The sequence below is a fragment of the Oryzias latipes genome, chromosome 16, assembly GCF_002234675.1.
Source record: "Oryzias latipes chromosome 16, ASM223467v1".
Classification (NCBI taxonomy): domain Eukaryota; kingdom Metazoa; phylum Chordata; class Actinopteri; order Beloniformes; family Adrianichthyidae; genus Oryzias; species Oryzias latipes.
In genome coordinates, this window is record NC_019874.2 from 24022796 (window position 1) to 24040107 (window position 17312).

The window sequence follows — 17312 nt, forward strand, 5'->3', positions numbered from 1 at the left end:
CAAAAATAACAAATTAAAAATCTGCCCCTTTAAAGAAAATTCCTACTGTTCTCAGAATCATGATTTTTTTTTTAAATCTAAGTGCAGATAAAAATGCACAGTTTTTGTATTAAATTTGTTAATAATTATTGGTTCTGGAGAAAAATAACTGTCACATGTGATGGGGGAGCATATTCTCTGGCCTATAGCACCACCTACTGCCTGTTTGCGGAATGACACAACGGTGGACGTAATTGGAGCAGCTGAATATTTGATTAACATCTCTGCACCCATCAGCATTTCATATTGTTATAGATACTGTGGAGTTCCAAATAACTTTATTTGATCAAGTTAGTCACCTTTTGCTTTGTTTTTTGCATTTATTTCACACAGTATTTCAACACATGAAGTCAATCATGCATCACAGTTCTGATGTGCAACAACGAAGAAGCAGACTTATTTTTTTGGGACTAAGAAAGACCAAGTAGATGAAATGTGAGTCAAATTCCCGAAGTGAGTCTAAAGAAAATCCCTGAATAGGTTTCTGATTTGATTAAAAAAAAAAAAATCAAGTTAACAGGACAACATGGGTTCCAAGTCTGGTTCTAAGGCTCAGTCTCGAAAGCAGTCGACTCTTATAAAGTCACAAACCTTGAAGATTAAGATCAAAAAGGTAACCTGAAGATATGTGCATATATGTCATAAAGAGAGCATGTTGTCAATCAAATGTAGATCTGGAGCTGAAAAAGGCAGAGTGACACATTTAGAACACAACATGAACGCTACAGTTGCTGCAGGTTGAGAAAGGTGCCTCAGCAAAATAATAATGAAAAAATAAAACCGTCTCCCCCATTTAGGCCACCATTTCTGCTTTTCATGATTTCTAGCTTTTAACATCTCGCATAAAAAAAAATTCTGTGGATAAAAACAACGTCCGGTCTTGATTACATTGAATTCTAGTCATTAAAAAAGAAAAATTTGACAATTTAGCAACTGTTAATAAACTATAGAAAAAAATTAAATAGAAAAGATTATCCTCTGTTCATTAAATGCCTCAAATCACAGAGTCAGGCTTAATATTCATATTTGTAGTCCAGGTTGGAAGTGATGGCTGCTCTGGGACTTGATTGGAACACAACAGACAAAAATAAAGGCATCAGGCCTGTGCTGCTCTGTGTTTGTCACAGTTTGGTCTGTTTTCTTTAACTACAGCGTGGTGTTGACACATGAACGGCACAGTGGTGTAAACAGGACTGGAATCGGTTTGTGGTTTTTATTTGAGGGGCTGGGCTTCAAACCCAGAGAAAGGGATGACATATTTTAGCAGGTTGGAGATGTAAATCATAAAATGTGATGCTACGGTTGATAAATTATTCTTTAACCTGAGTTATGATCAACTAAACGTCTCCAGCTGCTAAACTCTGCACTCGTTCTTTCAACCAAGTTGATCATTTTCCATGGAGCAGACAGAAAAATGACTTTCAGTGATTGAAAAGAGTTTAATTATGCTGCTGCTGTTATCAAGATGAAAGACAAGAGCCTTTCTTTTTTTTGCAAAGGTTATTCACTGCAGACAAAGAGCCCAGTCTTGGTTCTGGCGGTAACCTTTCATACACACACATACACACACACACACACACACGTGGCTGCACACATTCAAATGACTCGGACAGCACAATCCCTTTTCCGTCTGCTCTCACGTCCTTCTCTTCCCATCATTAGTGGAACCAAGAAGCAAGTTCAGGGCAGAATTGGGGTCAGGTGAGGTTAATGTTGATGAGAGGAGGCTTGCAGCGGTCAAGCTCCTTCTTCTTAAGGCAGTCTCTGAAAACGTAGGGATTGTGACCTGAAGTCCATATCCACCGTCCTTTTCAGCACAGAGGAGGGGGGGGGGCAACGCCTCCTTTCCAGCAGAGGTCAGAATGTGGTTTTGTTACGTTTACAGGAAGGAATCAGGCGCCAAGAACACAGTCTCTGCCTGCAAAAGGAAATCAAAGAAGCTCTTTTTTTCTGCTTGGCTTTCTCGACTTGCTCACCGAGCGTTACATTCTTCCAAAACAGAGTCCTCGAGTCCCGCTCCGTCTCAGCGTGACCCGGCTGAGCTCCAGTGCTGCTGCCACACTCTCTCCTCGAGGCCTGGGTCAGTGCGTCCGGTTCTGGGAGCAGGAGGTTGTGGCTGGTGCACTGGTGAGCGCCGGTTTAGCAGTCTTTTCTCTCTTTCCCTTCTCCATCCGTCTTTGCCGATATACCCTGTACCTGGCGTCCGTGTTTAGAGAGCGCTGCGCGCCGTGCCGTTCAGTGCAACGGCCTTGTTGCAGGGGGAGCCCAGCGCTTTGGGACCTCCCGGACGCTGAGCTGAAACGCCCACCTCAAATACTTCATGGATGGCCTTCCGGAAACAGTGAAAGTTGTAGTCTATTAAACCTAAGGGGAGTATAAAAATATAGACGATACATTACACACCTTACCAGTGCAACAAAAACGGTGAGCAACATTGGATGTATGCAGCTCTCCAGCTATTCCAACTCAGATGAGGAAAACAAAGCTATTTTTAATTTTTCGTTATTATATAATTATTATTTTACTTTATTCCTTTATTCATTTTATTTCCAAACTAATGACTCATCCGGGATCCAGCATAAACTGAGGGAAGTGACTTTAACAAAAAAAAAATAAAAATAGAAAAGAAGTCGTCCGCTCCTGCACACGATCAGTCAAGTGGACCGGTGGACCGAGCGACCGTGTCTCTGAGCAGAGCAGCCGGACTTATGGCTTTGTGTTTGAGGGGAGGGGAGGATGCTTTGTTACATGTGCGCTATGTGTGGGAGACTTTGGACTGCGATCCGTCCCGCAGCTCTACGTGAACGAGCTACCGAACTCAGGAGAACCGGGTCTCCCGGTAAAAGTCTGTGTCCGGGCAGAGCTCGGACCGTCAGCTCACACAGCGGCAAATTTACGTGCAGCCAAGCTGCAGATTGCAGCATTTCCCGCATGGATTTTATGTTCATCAAAGGCTAAATGTTGTTAGCACGTGCTAGCCCTCTCCTAAACCTGGCTTCTTCTACAAGTGTGACCCATGTGAAGGTTTGTTATAATCGGAAAAGGTTTTTCTGGGCCCATGTACACGGTTGAATTCTGATCCGACCATTGATCCGATCAGGATATTTTGCACATGTAACCGCGGCTTATAGTGTCGACTCGCAGCGTGGCGGGGGCGGATGGTGCACAACCCTACTACCCGGCAGTAAGACGACTCGATCTCTGAGTCACCACCAGTGTTCCCACGTCTCTTTGCTGGTGTCTGCAAACGCCTGAGCCACCTCAACTGGCTCCTACTGTGGAGGAGCGGCGGCTCTAATCCCAGCTTTCTCGGGGTGACAGAACGCCTCATCTCTAAAGGACCTCCCAGCCACCCTGAAGAGGGAGCTCATTTCGACCGCTTCGATTTATTCAACCTATAATGTCATCAGGTCTTACAGCATCCTGAGCCCTCACATTCAAAAGCCTTTGATGCTCTTTGAACTAGCGCAATGACTGTAATTCCAGGTGGATTCTGAAGCAAGGAAAAGCTGCCTTGCACTGATGGAACCCACAACTACAGTTACATTTCAGCACAAAGCTGTTTATCTCCACTTCAGAAATGGAAGTTGCATAAATGGTCGAAGGGCTGTGGTAGTTTGAAGAGCGAGTGTCATTTCCTGTTCACTGGCTCCTTCTACAGTGTTAATGCAAGTGTTTTTAAAGCTAGACTGGCATCCCGTATGTTGCAGGCGAGTGCTCACCTTTACGCTCAAAGCTCTCCTCTCGTAGGATGCAGACGAGAGCCAGGAACTTGGTGACCTCTTTAAGGTACAGCACAGTGGTGTTGTTGAGCTTGATGATGGCCATGGACTCTTTGTCGTAGGCACTACCGCTCCCGTCCTCCCTAAGACTAGAAAAAGGGAAATAAAGGATGGCTTGTTTAAGATGTCATTAATTATACATTAATCAAGTCTTGCTCCAGCGAGACCCCCCCCCCCCCCAGACGAGGCACGGATGAGGACCGCAGCATGTCCTGGAGGCTCCTTTCAAATGTGGAATTGCAAATGTGTACAGAAAACTGTTTGGAGGTCCGCTTTGAAAGACGTCTGCAGACGAACCGGCTCACCCGTAGATGCAGGAGACGTCGATGACCACGTCGATCATGTCGCAGCACAGCTCGTACGACTGCATGTCCACCGGGGAGCTGTCTGTGGCGATGTAGATCTTACTGGTCACGTCAAAAAGAAAAGCCTTCTCGATTCCTGAATTCTATCAGGGATGCAAAAAGAAACCCAAAGAAAAGGTACAGTTGTTGGGGATTTTTATTATTTTCCAGTGATATTCATATTTTAGTTATTTACATTTTCTTCTGTAACTAAGAAAATAGTTTAATCAAGAAAAATGCATTACAGAAAATTATATTTGATTATTTCAAGACTAAATAAGCATTTTTTCTATCTATTTCAATGTATTTATTGAAGTTATGTATAAATTTAACCTGTCGTATATAAAAAAAAGAAGCTTTTAGCTCGTTTCAGCTTTGTAAACAACTGAGGTCCATCACTGAGGCTTCACAGGGTTCAACTGACTGCTTCGATTACCTCTGAGCAGGTTAACAATGCTTTAGGATAGGGAAAGATTTCACCAATCAGGCTCTTTGGGAGGAGAGAAGGTTTGTCTACTCACAGAAATGAAGATGTTGAGGAGGTTCTCCAGCGTGGGGAGCTGTGGGATGAGCTTCTGCACCACTTTGCTGAAGGCTTCAAAGATTGAGTGGTCATAAATACTCGTCAGGTAAAAGCTGATTGGGATGGAGAAGAGGAAGTAAAAATCAGCTAAATCTGACGAGGAACCCTTCCTAAAAACCTGCTATAAAACCACATTTACACTAATGAGATCAGAAATAGAAAAAGGCTGCTTTTCACTTTCTACCTTACAAGAAACAAACACGCGACTTGTTGTCACGTGAAGTAAAATGTCAACTGTATTTACTGCAACAAAGCGAGCCGATGTGTTACTGATGTACAGACACACAAATCCAAACCAAAAAAAACATGAACATGAGGTTTGAATTTTCTGCCAAATGTTTTCTTCTCTTCCTTTTGTCCGGAGTCCAAACAACCCGAGCTCGGTCCTTTAAACCCCCCAGTGTTCATTAGCGACCACACTAGACATTTCACAGGAACACTGGAGCATTCAGACCATGTAGAGAAGACAGGAAGGCTTCTTTCAAAACAGAAAAAGACTTCATGTAACCTGATGTCCAGCCAATTCAGTGATTCTGTTCTGATTTGTACATTTATCTAGAATGAAGAAATCATTTCTTAAAGCGACTAAAACACTTAGTGAACGTGTGTACGTTTGCTTATTTAAACCGAGTCCTATTTGATTTTAAATTCACCCTAATGTGGTTCTTTGGTTTGGAAGAAGGTTGGGAGCAGCTCCATCTGAATGTCAATTCACGTCCTTTTTCAACTCAAGGAGGAACAATTCAGCCTTTGGAATCAAAGGAGTTTGTTAAGGTTTTATTGAAACATTTTTCAGTGAGACGCGTGTATCATTTATAAAACTTAATCTGAAGTCCGAAGGAAAGAAGGAATGACTGAATAAATGAACAAATGTCGCCCTTTTTTCACACTTAAATCAATGCATTTTTGCAGGAGAAGATGGTTTCTTTAGGCAGCAGCATGACTGACTTTAACATTTCTGAATGAGGAGAAGCTGCACTCGCTGACATTTAAAAGATGAGTCATTACAAGTTGACAAAATATGTTCGGAAATACTTCCACTTGTCTTAAATATATATAAATGAGGACAGACAGTTTTTTGCTGCCATTTCTGCTGCTTTGTGATCAGAAGATGTCACCCTAAAAACAACTTTAAAACACATGATTAGATTTTATTCAAAGTTTGAAAAAAGGGAAAATTATAAATAAATGAATGTAATTAATTAGTATTATAGATAAATTGTGGGGGGATTTTTTGGCAAAACTTTAGACTTTAAAGTTTTTTTAAGATCACGTCAAAAAACAACTCTGCAGAGACTCTTGTGTGATTGATTTTAAAACTGATTCAGGTCAAATCAAACTTTATTTATATAACACTTTTCCTAAAAAAAACCTAACACATGGGCTTTACATTAAGACAAAACAAAATAAATAAAATAAAAACAAGCACCTAAATTAAAATAGAGATTCCTGGTTATAAAATAGGGTATTTATGTTCACCACTGTAGAGTCTGATGATCTTTAATCATTTAAAATTGTTGATGAGGTTGAACAATCAAGAACAAAAGTGGTTCTCTTTTTTTTTTTCTTTGTTATGTCCACATTTTTAAAGGAAGCATGTTAAGTCAGCTGAATTACCGCTACGCGTTTCTGTAAAACTATTTCTACTTTCCAAAGTGACTCATCAATGATTCTTGGTTTTATGAACCTGGATTTCAGTCGTTTTCATTCATTTCTGCTTTGGACACAGATTTCTGATGTTTAGGTTACTTTTTTAATGAACAGAGAAAGGCTCTAAATTGTTTTTTTGAGAGAAGTCTCAAGCGTTTGGAAGTGTTCCAACTCCTGATGAAACCTTTTAATTCAACAAAAAGACGGCAATGAGACGGCTGCCAAGGGACCGTCAAGAAAGTGCAAACTCTGGGAAAAGTGATTAAAAAAAAAAACAATCTCTTAAAAAAAATCAAAAGTAAAAAAAAAGTTACAAATATATGATGAAGTCATATAAAAACTCATCATATTCTAATGCCACAACAACCATTTAGGAAGAAAGTCATTTTTTATAAATCACATCTGTTAAAAAATGTTCTGAAGATACAAAAACTATAGTCACCAAACTTAATGCTAATGAAGACTTAATGCTATTAGTTAATAGTTTAGTATGTTTTTCTAGTTTATAGTTGCACTACTTTACTTGATTGTTTAAAGCGATAAAAAAATAGGGGCCATCTGGATTTGTGTATTCAATTTGTTCCATGTTTTGTTACAAATGCATCGGATAGAGTCGACATCGGCAGAAACTCAAAATCAAATTATTAGTATCAAATCGATCAAAGCCACAAAAATAATTAAATAAATAATTAAAATATCGGATGGGTGCATCTCTTTTGGAAACTAATGATGAGCAAAAAAACAAAACAAAAGTCTTTTTCTAGACTCTCACCTGAGATGCAGCTTCTCTAAACTGGCATCTGCCAGGTCATCGTTGGCTCTCTGATGGATGTCTCTCTGTGTTTCGATCTTGTGATCGTCCGACAGGCCGTCCACTTTGTGGATGAACACCTCAAAGTTGATCTCCGGGTTGACTCTGTAGGCCCGCGACACGGTGAGGTGGAGCCTTCCCAGAGCTTCCACATAATCGTCCTGCAGCAGCAGAGGTCAAGGAAAACCCAAGATGTGAGGGGAAACATGTCTTCATTCAATCAAAGTTCAATCTTCTAGAACTAAACAGCATTTCTCTCCTAAATCTCAAGATTCAAATGCAGATGTAAAGTCTTTAACCTGTGTACCTGTAGCAAGAAAATGTACAAACAGTGTTTGCAGTTGTCCTATTAAACCCCAAACGTTCCTGACCCCAACTCATAATATTGCAGCTGACAACTCAGAAATGGATTCGGGTAAAGTTACGTCTCCGTCTTACCTGAGCATCGATGACAAATATTAGAGCCCCGGTTCCTCGAAAGATCATCTCATAGTCGAAAGTGGGGTCAAAGAAGTCCACCTGACCGGGGAAGTCCCAGATCTGGAAGTTGACAAAAGAGCTGCTGGAGATGTCATCCTTGTAGATCTTGTTGGTGCTCTCCAGAAACAAGGTCTCGTTGGGGGACATTTTGTGGAAAACCACCTGAAATGAGAATCAAAAGAAAACAGTGGATGGGAGGAATGTGCATTCTGTATATTTTAAAAATAGACCAGGCATGAAATCAAATCAAATCAGTGCTGCCATGTTGATGGATCACACTCAGGAAAACAGAATATTGTGAGAATAAAAATATGAATCTCCTTGAGGCAGAGCAACTACAGGAAGGAAACGTGTAACGTGGAAAAATTAGGAGCAAAAAGAACTGAAAGTTACATTTTGTTACCACTTTCATCTCATCTTTCCAAACTGCAGTCCAAAGGTTGGAGCCGAGCAAAAGGAGAGGAAGCTTACAGAATATTGATTATACTCAGTGAGCTCTAAAGATTCGCCCATGAACACGTCAATATTCTGCTTTTTGCTTTGAGTCTGAAGCTCACTCTATAGTAGTGGACTAATGTTTTGGATTTTTAAAAGTTCTCCTTTGTTTTCGGCTTCATTTTTCAATTTTAAGGACATCTACAGACGATTGGGGTGTGCAAACCTTACACAATAAGAGCTTTAATGCATCACACAGAAATGTTTTAGGGTTTGGATGAAAAAAGGTTTTAGAAAAAATGTTTTATTGTTTTTAATCATTTTGTTAGTTACCAACTGTTTGAATGGTTACCAAGCATTTTCTATAATTCCCTATCCAATCACAACTTCTATCTTCCCATCCTAAGGATTTCTTGTCATACTTTTAATCAGCAAACTGTAAAGAAAGGTTCAAATGGGCTTTTTTTTACGTGTTTGTCATGGACATATCATCCAGATGTCACATGTTGAGCAGGAGGTAAAAGAGCAAATCGCTGCAGAGGCACTAATCTGCGCTGACTCAACACTTTCTACATTCAAACTGTCCAGCAGCCAAATCAAAATTAAAATTTCTCTCTGATAGTTTTGATCAGGCTTGAATAATAGAATGCTGGGAAATAACAGGTGAAGAATGGGTGTTATTCTAAAGTGCTGTGTGAGCTACAAAGGTCACAGGTCAATGAACTAACAAAAAGCCAAATCACATGGTTCTCAGCTCAAACTGCAGATTTACTGGAAGAACAGACTGGAGACACAAGCAAACGAGCAGAAAATGTTCCTGGAGAGCTCCATGTAGAAATAGGGATTTTCTATTTAAACAAGGTAAAACAGCATCCGAACCAGGGGTCGGCAACCCCCCAGGCTTCAAAACCTAAACAAAATAAGTCCAACTTTATTAAACTCATTCACAAACAGTTATAGAACATTTCTTTTTACTCCACGAGGCTCATTACAACAAAAGTCTCAATGCTGCAACAATCAATCAAGCGGTCCGCATTCGTAGTTCACCAAAGTTGTACTAAAACATTTTTGACAGATTTTGGAGCGTTGTGTGTCACAGAAAATCAATAGGAGATCAGCAAAGGCAGCCAGAACTCGTGAGACGTGATGGATTATAAGGCAGGTTTCTTATCTTACTGTTGAAAAATTGAAGGATTTTAAGTTTGCCTTATGATCAGAAAAATACAGTAAGGCTCACTTAGTTACTTCTGATTTACACATTTTTAGGTAAGATGAACCAGTAATCATAACAAATCGTCTATTTATTTATTTTTTACTGCTGATTTTACACTACTTACTAATAAATTTGCTCCATAGAAATGATACTATATGGTACATGGTGTCTTTTATTTTAAAATGTACTTATGTCATATTTTTAATAACGATATTTTTTCTTCATGTTTGTGTTTTATTTATTCAAATAACAGTTTGTTTCTATTTATCATAATAGTAACAACAATATTAATGCAAATCAGTGCCTTTTTTGTGAAGTCTGACTTGCGTGAGAAATGGACCCAAGAGGCTCTTCAAAGATTCACTCCAATGAAAATCGTCTTTTCTGTGTTTTCAGCATGTTCTGGTCTCATTTTTCTCATGATTAAAAGAAAATTAAGCTCAAAATGGCATTTCTGATTATATCTTCAGGTGATTCACAACGATCTGAATTAGGAAATACTAAACTCTGAGCTCATTTTTTCCTTTATAGCATCCATCATCGGAAAAAAGCTGAAAGTATATATGTGCAGGAACATAATGCACAGGTGTCCTCCTTTAGATGCACAGAGTGTCATCTCTTCATAAGAGCAGCACAGATTTCTACCCAGACGCTGACAGCACTGAAAGGTGCGGTCAGTTTGTGTCACGTGAAAACCCCACAGATCACTGCTTCCGAGTCTTAAGACTTAGGTGGAACAAAACGAAGCCATGCTTAGCTAACGAGCAAAGTATCAATACATTTGTGTAGAGCGCCTCTGTCCATTTAGTCAATAATTAACGGCTAATGCTAAAGGCTAGGTAGCCGAAAGCTTCGTAAAACTGTTGTTTTTAATGCAGCACGCGCCGACAGATTAGATAGCAATCATCACGCGCAACACAAACAACAAACTAGCTTGCTAATCTTAGCTAACTTGTCTGGACATGAGGATGCGCGCGTCTCCCCAAAGCTAGCAGCACTTACAATTAAAACAAATAAATAAATGCTTACCTTCTGAATTGATGACTTGCCGCTTCGTCTTAAACCCATGAGCAAGATTCTAGGTTTGCTATCGGATGACGTCGGGCTATCCTCGATTTCAGCCTCCTCCTCACCATAACCAAAATCTTTGGGGAACGAGTCCGCCACCCCATAGCTGTCAGGCAGCTGTTCCACCTCGTACTGAATCGACATTTTGACCCAACGTCACGAGCTTCCCCTATTTCCCCCCTAAGTTGTCACTCCCTGGCACCGTACTTGTGCCACACAATGGGTAACTTACGTTTAAAAGTGACTAGTTTGACAAAAAATATTCACCCGACTCGGAAACACAAACGACTCCATATATTATCTTAGGATTTCCTCTCGCTAAATAAAAAAAGAGGAAAAAAGTAGCTAGTTTGCCCCACCCCTCTATGCTTATTGGTTTTTGTGTTGCATCTCAAAATGTGATTGGCTAAAAAGCCCGTCACTCTTCTGAGGTTCGTCCCTGTCACCTGACTTGTATTCTTGTTCTTTGGAACTCAGTCAAACGAGAAATATGACAATGTTCACCGTAAAAACCAATAAAGTTTAGTTTTTTCCCCCACAATTGTGTTTTTTTGGTAGTTGAACTATAGTGACGCCGATTAAAAATCACGAACAAAACACAAATTACGATAGTTATGGTAGTAAGCGATTTTGCCAGCAGATGGCGTAAGGAGGCGACTTTATGGTTGGTCCGAAATTTTGAATGTCATTCTGTTTGTAAAAAAATATATATATTTATTTATGTCATATCAAACAATAAGTAGCTTTGAAAAAAACAAGGGGAAAAAACAAGTCTGAAGTCCGCATTAAAAATGAGGTTACGTAATGAATCCTTTCACTAGAGTTCCTCTTTGCCGTATATTTACATGAGACCATGAAGGCAGCATCTCTCCACAGGCAGAGCAGTTGAAAAACGTCAAAACGAAAGTTAAAATCGTCCATTCCAAATAACTCGGTTCCTAATCATTGAAGGAAACTTCAGCAACGATACAGCCCAATGGCGCATTACAGAGTAAGTAGTCCTTTAAAAGCTTTGACATACATATAAAAATATATATATGAATTACTAGTTTATGTTTGCAAAAAGAGTGACTAACTGCAAGCGAGTTCTACTGTTGATTTCGTAAACACAGGCGAAGCGTAGTTTGAACCAAACTTCAAAATAACCATTTTTAATAGAAATAAATATAGGCTGCAGGCTAAACGTGGGTTTTAACTGTCTAATCTCTCGACAGGCCTCGGACTCAAAAAGAGAGCAGTTTCGGAGATATTTGGAGAAAGCCGGTGTTGTTGATAGTCTCACCAGTGGTAGGACTTTTTTTTTTTAAGTTTTATTTTATGTGTTTATTTTAATTTAACAAAATCCATTGCATTGACTGGGATTTTAAAAATAATTGTATTGACAGTTTATTTTTAGTTTTTATTTGCTCCAACGTATATGTGTGAAGCATCTGTGCACCTTTTACACACCTGAATCAAGTTAATTAATTATCAGGAATGACTATTTGACTTATTTCAGTCAAGATTGTTGGAATAAAAAAATCAATTAGAGGTGACTTTATGTTCAGGTTGTGGTTGTTTAGTTTTTGTAATGTCAAAATTAACTATCTGATCAAATGATTAAAAACAAAATAGTGCTGTGCAGAATTTAGATTCATTTAAATGTTATAACAAATGAGCAGGATGCCAAGTGTTCTTGATGAGCTCTTTTTCTTCTGAGCTTTGAATGCACTATTATTTTTAATCTCAGTGTCTAAACACCATTTCTACTGTTTTTCAGTTTTAGTGTCTCTGTATGAGAAGCCGGAGAAGCCCACTAATGCCCTGGAGTATCCTTCTGATCACAGAGAATTGACCATTTTACAGTAACTTAAATCTCTAACCTACCACAACCATAATGATGTGTAAGAAGGAGACTTTTCTTGAACAAACCGCTCTCAGATTTGTCAAGCAGAACCTTGGTGCCGTGGGCCAGACGTCGGAGGACGTTGAGGCTCTGCAGCAGGAGGTGATCGACCTCAGGCAGAGGTGTGCACGTCTGGCAGAGGAAAACGAAGAACTTAAAGCAAAGGTTTGTTTCATCGTCTATTTTAAATGATTTTATGAACCAAAGGCAAGGATTCGTGTCAATGAAAAAGGACCTCTGCATTTTTATCACAGCCCACACGGGGGCGCTCTTTCCCAAGAAAGATGCGTCCAATTTTTTTCATGAACTAGCAATGAAATGGCCTCCATTGTAACCAGACTATTTTGATTTGTATAATGTTCTTTAAAACTTGAGTTTAAATCAAACATTTATAAACAATTTTAGGTATTTTGCAAGAAAACAAAATATTATGTATAAGGTTTCTTCATATTTTGCTATGTAGGTTTTATTTTAATATCAAACTATTTTTACTGGTTGTGTTTTGTTTTCCTGTGAAATTTTCTTCTTCATCCTCTAGCTTCAGCAGTACGAGTCTTCGTCAGAAAATGGAAGCACAGCGACCTAGATGAAGCCCCAACAGCACTTACCTTTCAGACACTTTTGTTGAAATAGCTTTTACTTTCAATTTGAAGACAAAAACATTACAAAGAGAACATTTTTGAGTGCCGTTTTGTCCATTTTCAGTTTACAGAATAACTTATTCTTTGTTTGTATTTATATTTTTTCCTGTAGTTTTGTTCAAATCCGCTTAAAGGGAAAGGATGGTAAATAAATGTTAAACAGCTGAGATCTTAAACTGCTGACACTGTTTTATTTTTGCCTTAAACACATTTTTCTAACGATGTCTGCAACATTTAGTTTTTTCAGATCTGTTAAGACTACACGTTTGTACCAAACTTTACCACTAGCACAATAAAGAACATTCAAATTCTTGATCCTGAGCCATGTCATTTCACTGGAAAGCTCCTGGATATGGGTTTTAATGTCACTTGGGTTTCTTACATCCATTTCCTTCATCTGAAATGAACAAAATCCCCTTCAGGAGCAAAAACAAAGTAACATACTATAAATCCAATCTGGTTTTTGTTACAAAACTTGAGAATAAAACTGCAACTATTTTCTTTAGATTCCTAGATATGCTCAGAAATATGATAATGGTGGTCTTTGGAAGGTTTTTTTTTTTTTTTTTTACCCATAATTCAAAGTGATTTTCAGTTATCAATTTACAGTTCAGACGATACATTTTGCAAAAAAAAAAAAAACACAATTTAAGATTGCATTAAAAAACCTTTATAAAGAATAAAAATTGCATTTTAAATGTTTGTTGGTACCATCAAATGAAAATAAATTCTGCAATTTGCAAAAATGGAAGTTAGTTTTCAGTTCCTCGTTTGCTCGAAATTCATTTTAAAGTAACAAATCAATTGCATTTTAATCTGCCATTGTGTTTTTGTGTCAAAAGAAATTGCAAAACTGCACCCCTGGTGTATTTGCATTTTCTGTTGCATTTACATTTTATTCACGCTTTTGCTGACCCAAAAATCAAGTTGAGACTTTAATCTGTCATTTTCTATTTAGGATGGGGCCCACCTGCTTAAATAAAACTGATGTTGCATTCTAAACTGCAAAAAGCATAAGCAAACTGCAAATTAAATTGCCAATTAAAAGCCGCCATCTGTGTGATAGTTAGCACCAAACCAAAGTAGAAGTGCACTCAAAGACTTCAGTTATCTGTAACTCGTTACTATCTATATTTGGGTCACTGTTTAAAAGTGGCCCCCACCATTTCTGTTTAGATGAAAACTGCTATTTTGTAAATGGTTAATGGTGTATACTTGTATAGTTCTTTTCTAACTACAAGGTCCAAAGCGCTTTACAGTCACAGACCCATGCACACACACATTCACACACTGATGGCGGCTCCACTGCCGAACACTGGCGCCCGCCTACCACCAGAGGCAAGGTGGGGTTCAGTGTCCTGCCCAAGGACGCATCGACTCATGGGCGTGCAAGGCGGGAATCGAACCTGCAATATTAAGATCGCCCTACCGCTGCACCACGGCCGCCCCAACCCTTGTAACACAATGAAAAATAAAAAATAAATAAATCCATCAAACTATAAAGAAAAACACAAAACAACAGCTAAAAGTTTAGACCTGCAGGTCTGCGGCTCTCCTGCTGATCGTGTCACTTGCTGCTGATGTTTGGCAGTTTGAGGATGGCAGTGATGAGTCGCATCCCGAGTTCGTGCTGCAGTCGTCAAGCGATCCATTTATTGGTTGTACCTTCATTTGATCACAGGGAGTTCCACGGCTGGCTTTGGTGCCTCCATATGACTTTGTGTCAGAGCGTTTAGCCTCCAACACAGGAGCGCATTTGAAAGAGTCTAGATCCTCCTTTGGCCTCCTCGCTGATCTCATCTGCAGAGAGGCGTGAGCTGCTCTCTGTAGACATTTGGAAGGCTTTTTGTTCTTCCTTTGGCTGTTTTTGTCACCAGAGTGAGGGAGGTAAAAACCTTCTGACTTCTCTTTAGAATAAATCTGAGAGTTAGGGAAGGATGGGCGTGGCTCTGCAAAGGCTGATTGACCGTAGAATCTTTGAGTGGCAAGCTGAGGAGGTAGAAACATTGAGGTTTTCATAAGTTCTGGGTAAATATTTGAACATTTTTTTCTCTCTATGAGCTCAATATCGTTCTGTACAGACAGAGTGCTTCGCTTCTGAGATGCTCTGCCGCAGATTGGCATAACTTTATCGCTTTGGGCTTCAAAATCATCACGTTCTTTTCCTTTTTTAGCACAGAAGTCCAGTGTGACCTTCCTTATCTTTTTGTAGCACAGATGCATGATCTCTAAAATGCTCAAAGACAGGGATAGAGCAGCAATGCTTTGCATGAACACCATGAACACACTCTTCTCTGTTGGCCTGGAGACGTAGCAGTCAACAGCATTGGGGCAAGGATCCCGCTCACACTTATAGAGTGGGCCGAGCCGGAATCCATACATGAGGTACTGACCCGCCATGAAAGCCACTTCAACAGCAGAGCGGACAATGATGTGAGCCACGTAAGTACGGAGCAGTGCGCCCCTCAGCGGAGCTTTGTTTAACTTCCTCTGATCGAGATGTTTCATTTCTCGCTCAGTCCTCCTGGTCAGATCCAAATCTACCAACTCCAGATCCTTCCACAGCAGTGCTCTCTTCTTCTGCCTCTCTTTTTCCAACGCTTGCAGCCTGTAGACAGCGTGGCCCATGTAAACCAGGGAAGGTGAGGACACCAAGATGACCTGCAGCACCCAGTAACGGATGAGGGAGATGGGGAAAGCGCGGTCATAGCACACGTTCCTGCAACCTGGTTGGGCGGTGTTGCAAATAAAATCCTCCTGCTCGTCCATCCATGCATCCTCTGCTGCCACCCCGAGCACCAGCATGCGGAAGAGGAACAGAACGGAGAGCCAGATTTTACCCACCACTGTGGAATGGATGTGGACTTCCTCCAAAACTCCTCCAAGAAAGTTCCAGTTCCCCATCTTTACTCTGCCATTGTGACTGATGAGAGGTCAACAGAGAGACAATGAATTAGAAACAAGAAAACTGAAATTTAAAAAGACATACTTCCAACTTTAGCACAATTTTAACGAGTAAATGATAAAAGAAGCATTGTTTTTTTTTTCTTATATGGGGAATTTGATTACCGTGCAGCAGCATGGACGGACTGCCGATGCTGACTTGAACCCCCTCTGGTCATGCAGCCGTGACACGATCACCACAAACGTCGTTTTTTTACTCCACGAGGGCCGACCCGTCACAAAAACCTGCGTGACCCGTCTCTGCGTGACCCGTCTCTGCTACATCACCTCCACAGACGCTAGGGACAAATGGGCTTTTGCTGGAAAGCATCCAACACTAATCCACATCAGAGCGGATCAATACCAGCAGCAGTTTTTGCATCATATAGTTATGCTGTTACAGACGACCCAGCAGCCCCAAAATGGGAAGATGGAGAGATTGAGCAACACTAACATGTGTGAAATGGTATGTAAAACAGTTTTATTCAAAGGGAATTGAATGTATTTGGAAGATTACATTTTTTAACAATAATTTGTTTTAATATTATTGCATGAAACATTTGGTTTGGAGACCCTAAAGGGACATTGGAGGTGAAAAAAGATAAAAATAAAAACCTTACTGGTGCACACAAGTTGGTAACTTTCGATTTGGGCTCCGTAGATTTTATTTTATTTAGATTTTTTTTTTCTTTAGATTATTTTTCCTTTTTTAATGTCCTTTTAGGGGCTCTGTACATTTAAATGTTTTGGTTAATTTTTTCCCCCAAAATTATATTAAAAATAAGAGATTGTAGACCTGATTTCAGACATGAAACCTTTTATTTAAATACGTTTTATCAGGAAATTTCAAAAAACAAATGAACAAAAATATATATTTTTCTATATATTTGCCTAAAAGGGTAATCTTAGTATTTGAAAATAATATTATTCAAAAAACTGCTTTTATCTGCTACTTAGAAAACAGATTTTACCTTCTCATTGCTAGATAATGAAATCATGTAAACAGATCTGTGTCTCATTTTATAAAAAACGGTTTAAAATAAAAACAGATTTTACATTGAAGGTTTTGCTTTGATAAAAAAATATCTTGTTAATTACATAAACTGAAATCCAATACTGGAATTTGGTTGTTTTTATCATTTGACAGACGGTACTTTCTAACCCAATTAAACCTAGGAGCTAGTTTCAAACAAAAGGGGTTAATAAAACCAGTTATAGACTATTTTTAAATGAATAATTTCAATATAAGTGCAAAGCGTGAGCTGTGACTGCTTGATAAAAATGAACATATGATTAACCCTTGTGCTATCTTAGATGACCCCACCCTTACATTGACGTGTTCTCCCTACCATGACAAAGGTGGATAAAGGTGGAAAGATTTCCTGTAATCCATGGACACCAGTGAAGATCATAAATCATTAAAGAAAAAAGGTTCAGT

The 17312-nt window shown here is 39.3% G+C and overlaps 3 protein-coding genes across 3 annotated transcripts; 1 reads left to right on the forward strand and 2 right to left on the reverse strand.

Annotated features, from left to right (window-relative positions):
• Positions 1 to 301: 301 nt before the first annotated feature.
• On the reverse strand, positions 302 to 10755 carry rragc (Ras related GTP binding C). The gene is made up of 7 exons (XM_004078441.4): positions 10367 to 10755; positions 7648 to 7851; positions 7171 to 7370; positions 4687 to 4801; positions 4127 to 4269; positions 3762 to 3910; positions 302 to 2403 (listed from the first exon to the last, which is right to left on the reverse strand). The coding sequence occupies exons 1-7, from the start codon at positions 10547 to 10549 to the stop codon at positions 2249 to 2251; spliced, it is 1149 nt and encodes a 382-aa protein (XP_004078489.1). The 5' UTR covers positions 10550 to 10755; the 3' UTR covers positions 302 to 2248.
• A 500-nt stretch (positions 10756 to 11255) lies between these two features.
• On the forward strand, positions 11256 to 13246 carry LOC101175507 (c-Myc-binding protein). Its single transcript, XM_004078304.4, has 5 exons — positions 11256 to 11396; positions 11620 to 11692; positions 12165 to 12213; positions 12326 to 12455; positions 12829 to 13246. Exons 1-5 carry the CDS (start codon positions 11382 to 11384, stop codon positions 12874 to 12876), a joined length of 315 nt encoding a protein of 104 aa, XP_004078352.1. The 5' UTR covers positions 11256 to 11381; the 3' UTR covers positions 12877 to 13246.
• A 1179-nt stretch (positions 13247 to 14425) lies between these two features.
• LOC101168487 (gap junction alpha-9 protein) lies at positions 14426 to 16590 on the reverse strand. The gene has a single exon (XM_020710314.2). The coding sequence runs from the start codon at positions 15833 to 15835 to the stop codon at positions 14462 to 14464; it is 1374 nt and encodes a 457-aa protein (XP_020565973.1). The 5' UTR covers positions 15836 to 16590; the 3' UTR covers positions 14426 to 14461.
• Positions 16591 to 17312: the final 722 nt, after the last annotated feature.

Bases quoted from the DNA above. Each gene is read 5' to 3' on its own strand.
- LOC101175507 (XM_004078304.4), top strand. The intron at 12,214-12,325 runs GTATCCTTCTGA...AACCGCTCTCAG, and splicing joins AAGCCCACTAATGCCCTGGA to ATTTGTCAAGCAGAACCTTG. The intron at 12,456-12,828 runs GTTTGTTTCATC...TTCATCCTCTAG, and splicing joins ACGAAGAACTTAAAGCAAAG to CTTCAGCAGTACGAGTCTTC.
- LOC101168487 (XM_020710314.2), bottom strand. From the start codon at position 15,835: ATGGGGAACTGGAACTTTCTTGGAGGAGTTTTGGAGGAAGTCCACATC.
- rragc (XM_004078441.4), bottom strand. From the start codon at position 10,549: ATGTCGATTCAGTACGAGGTGGAACAGCTGCCTGACAGCTATGGGGTG. The intron at 7,852-10,366 runs GTAAGCATTTAT...TTCTCATTTCAG, and splicing joins GCAAGTCATCAATTCAGAAG to GTGGTTTTCCACAAAATGTC. The intron at 4,270-4,686 runs GTGAGTAGACAA...CATCCCTGATAG, and splicing joins TCCTCAACATCTTCATTTCT to AATTCAGGAATCGAGAAGGC.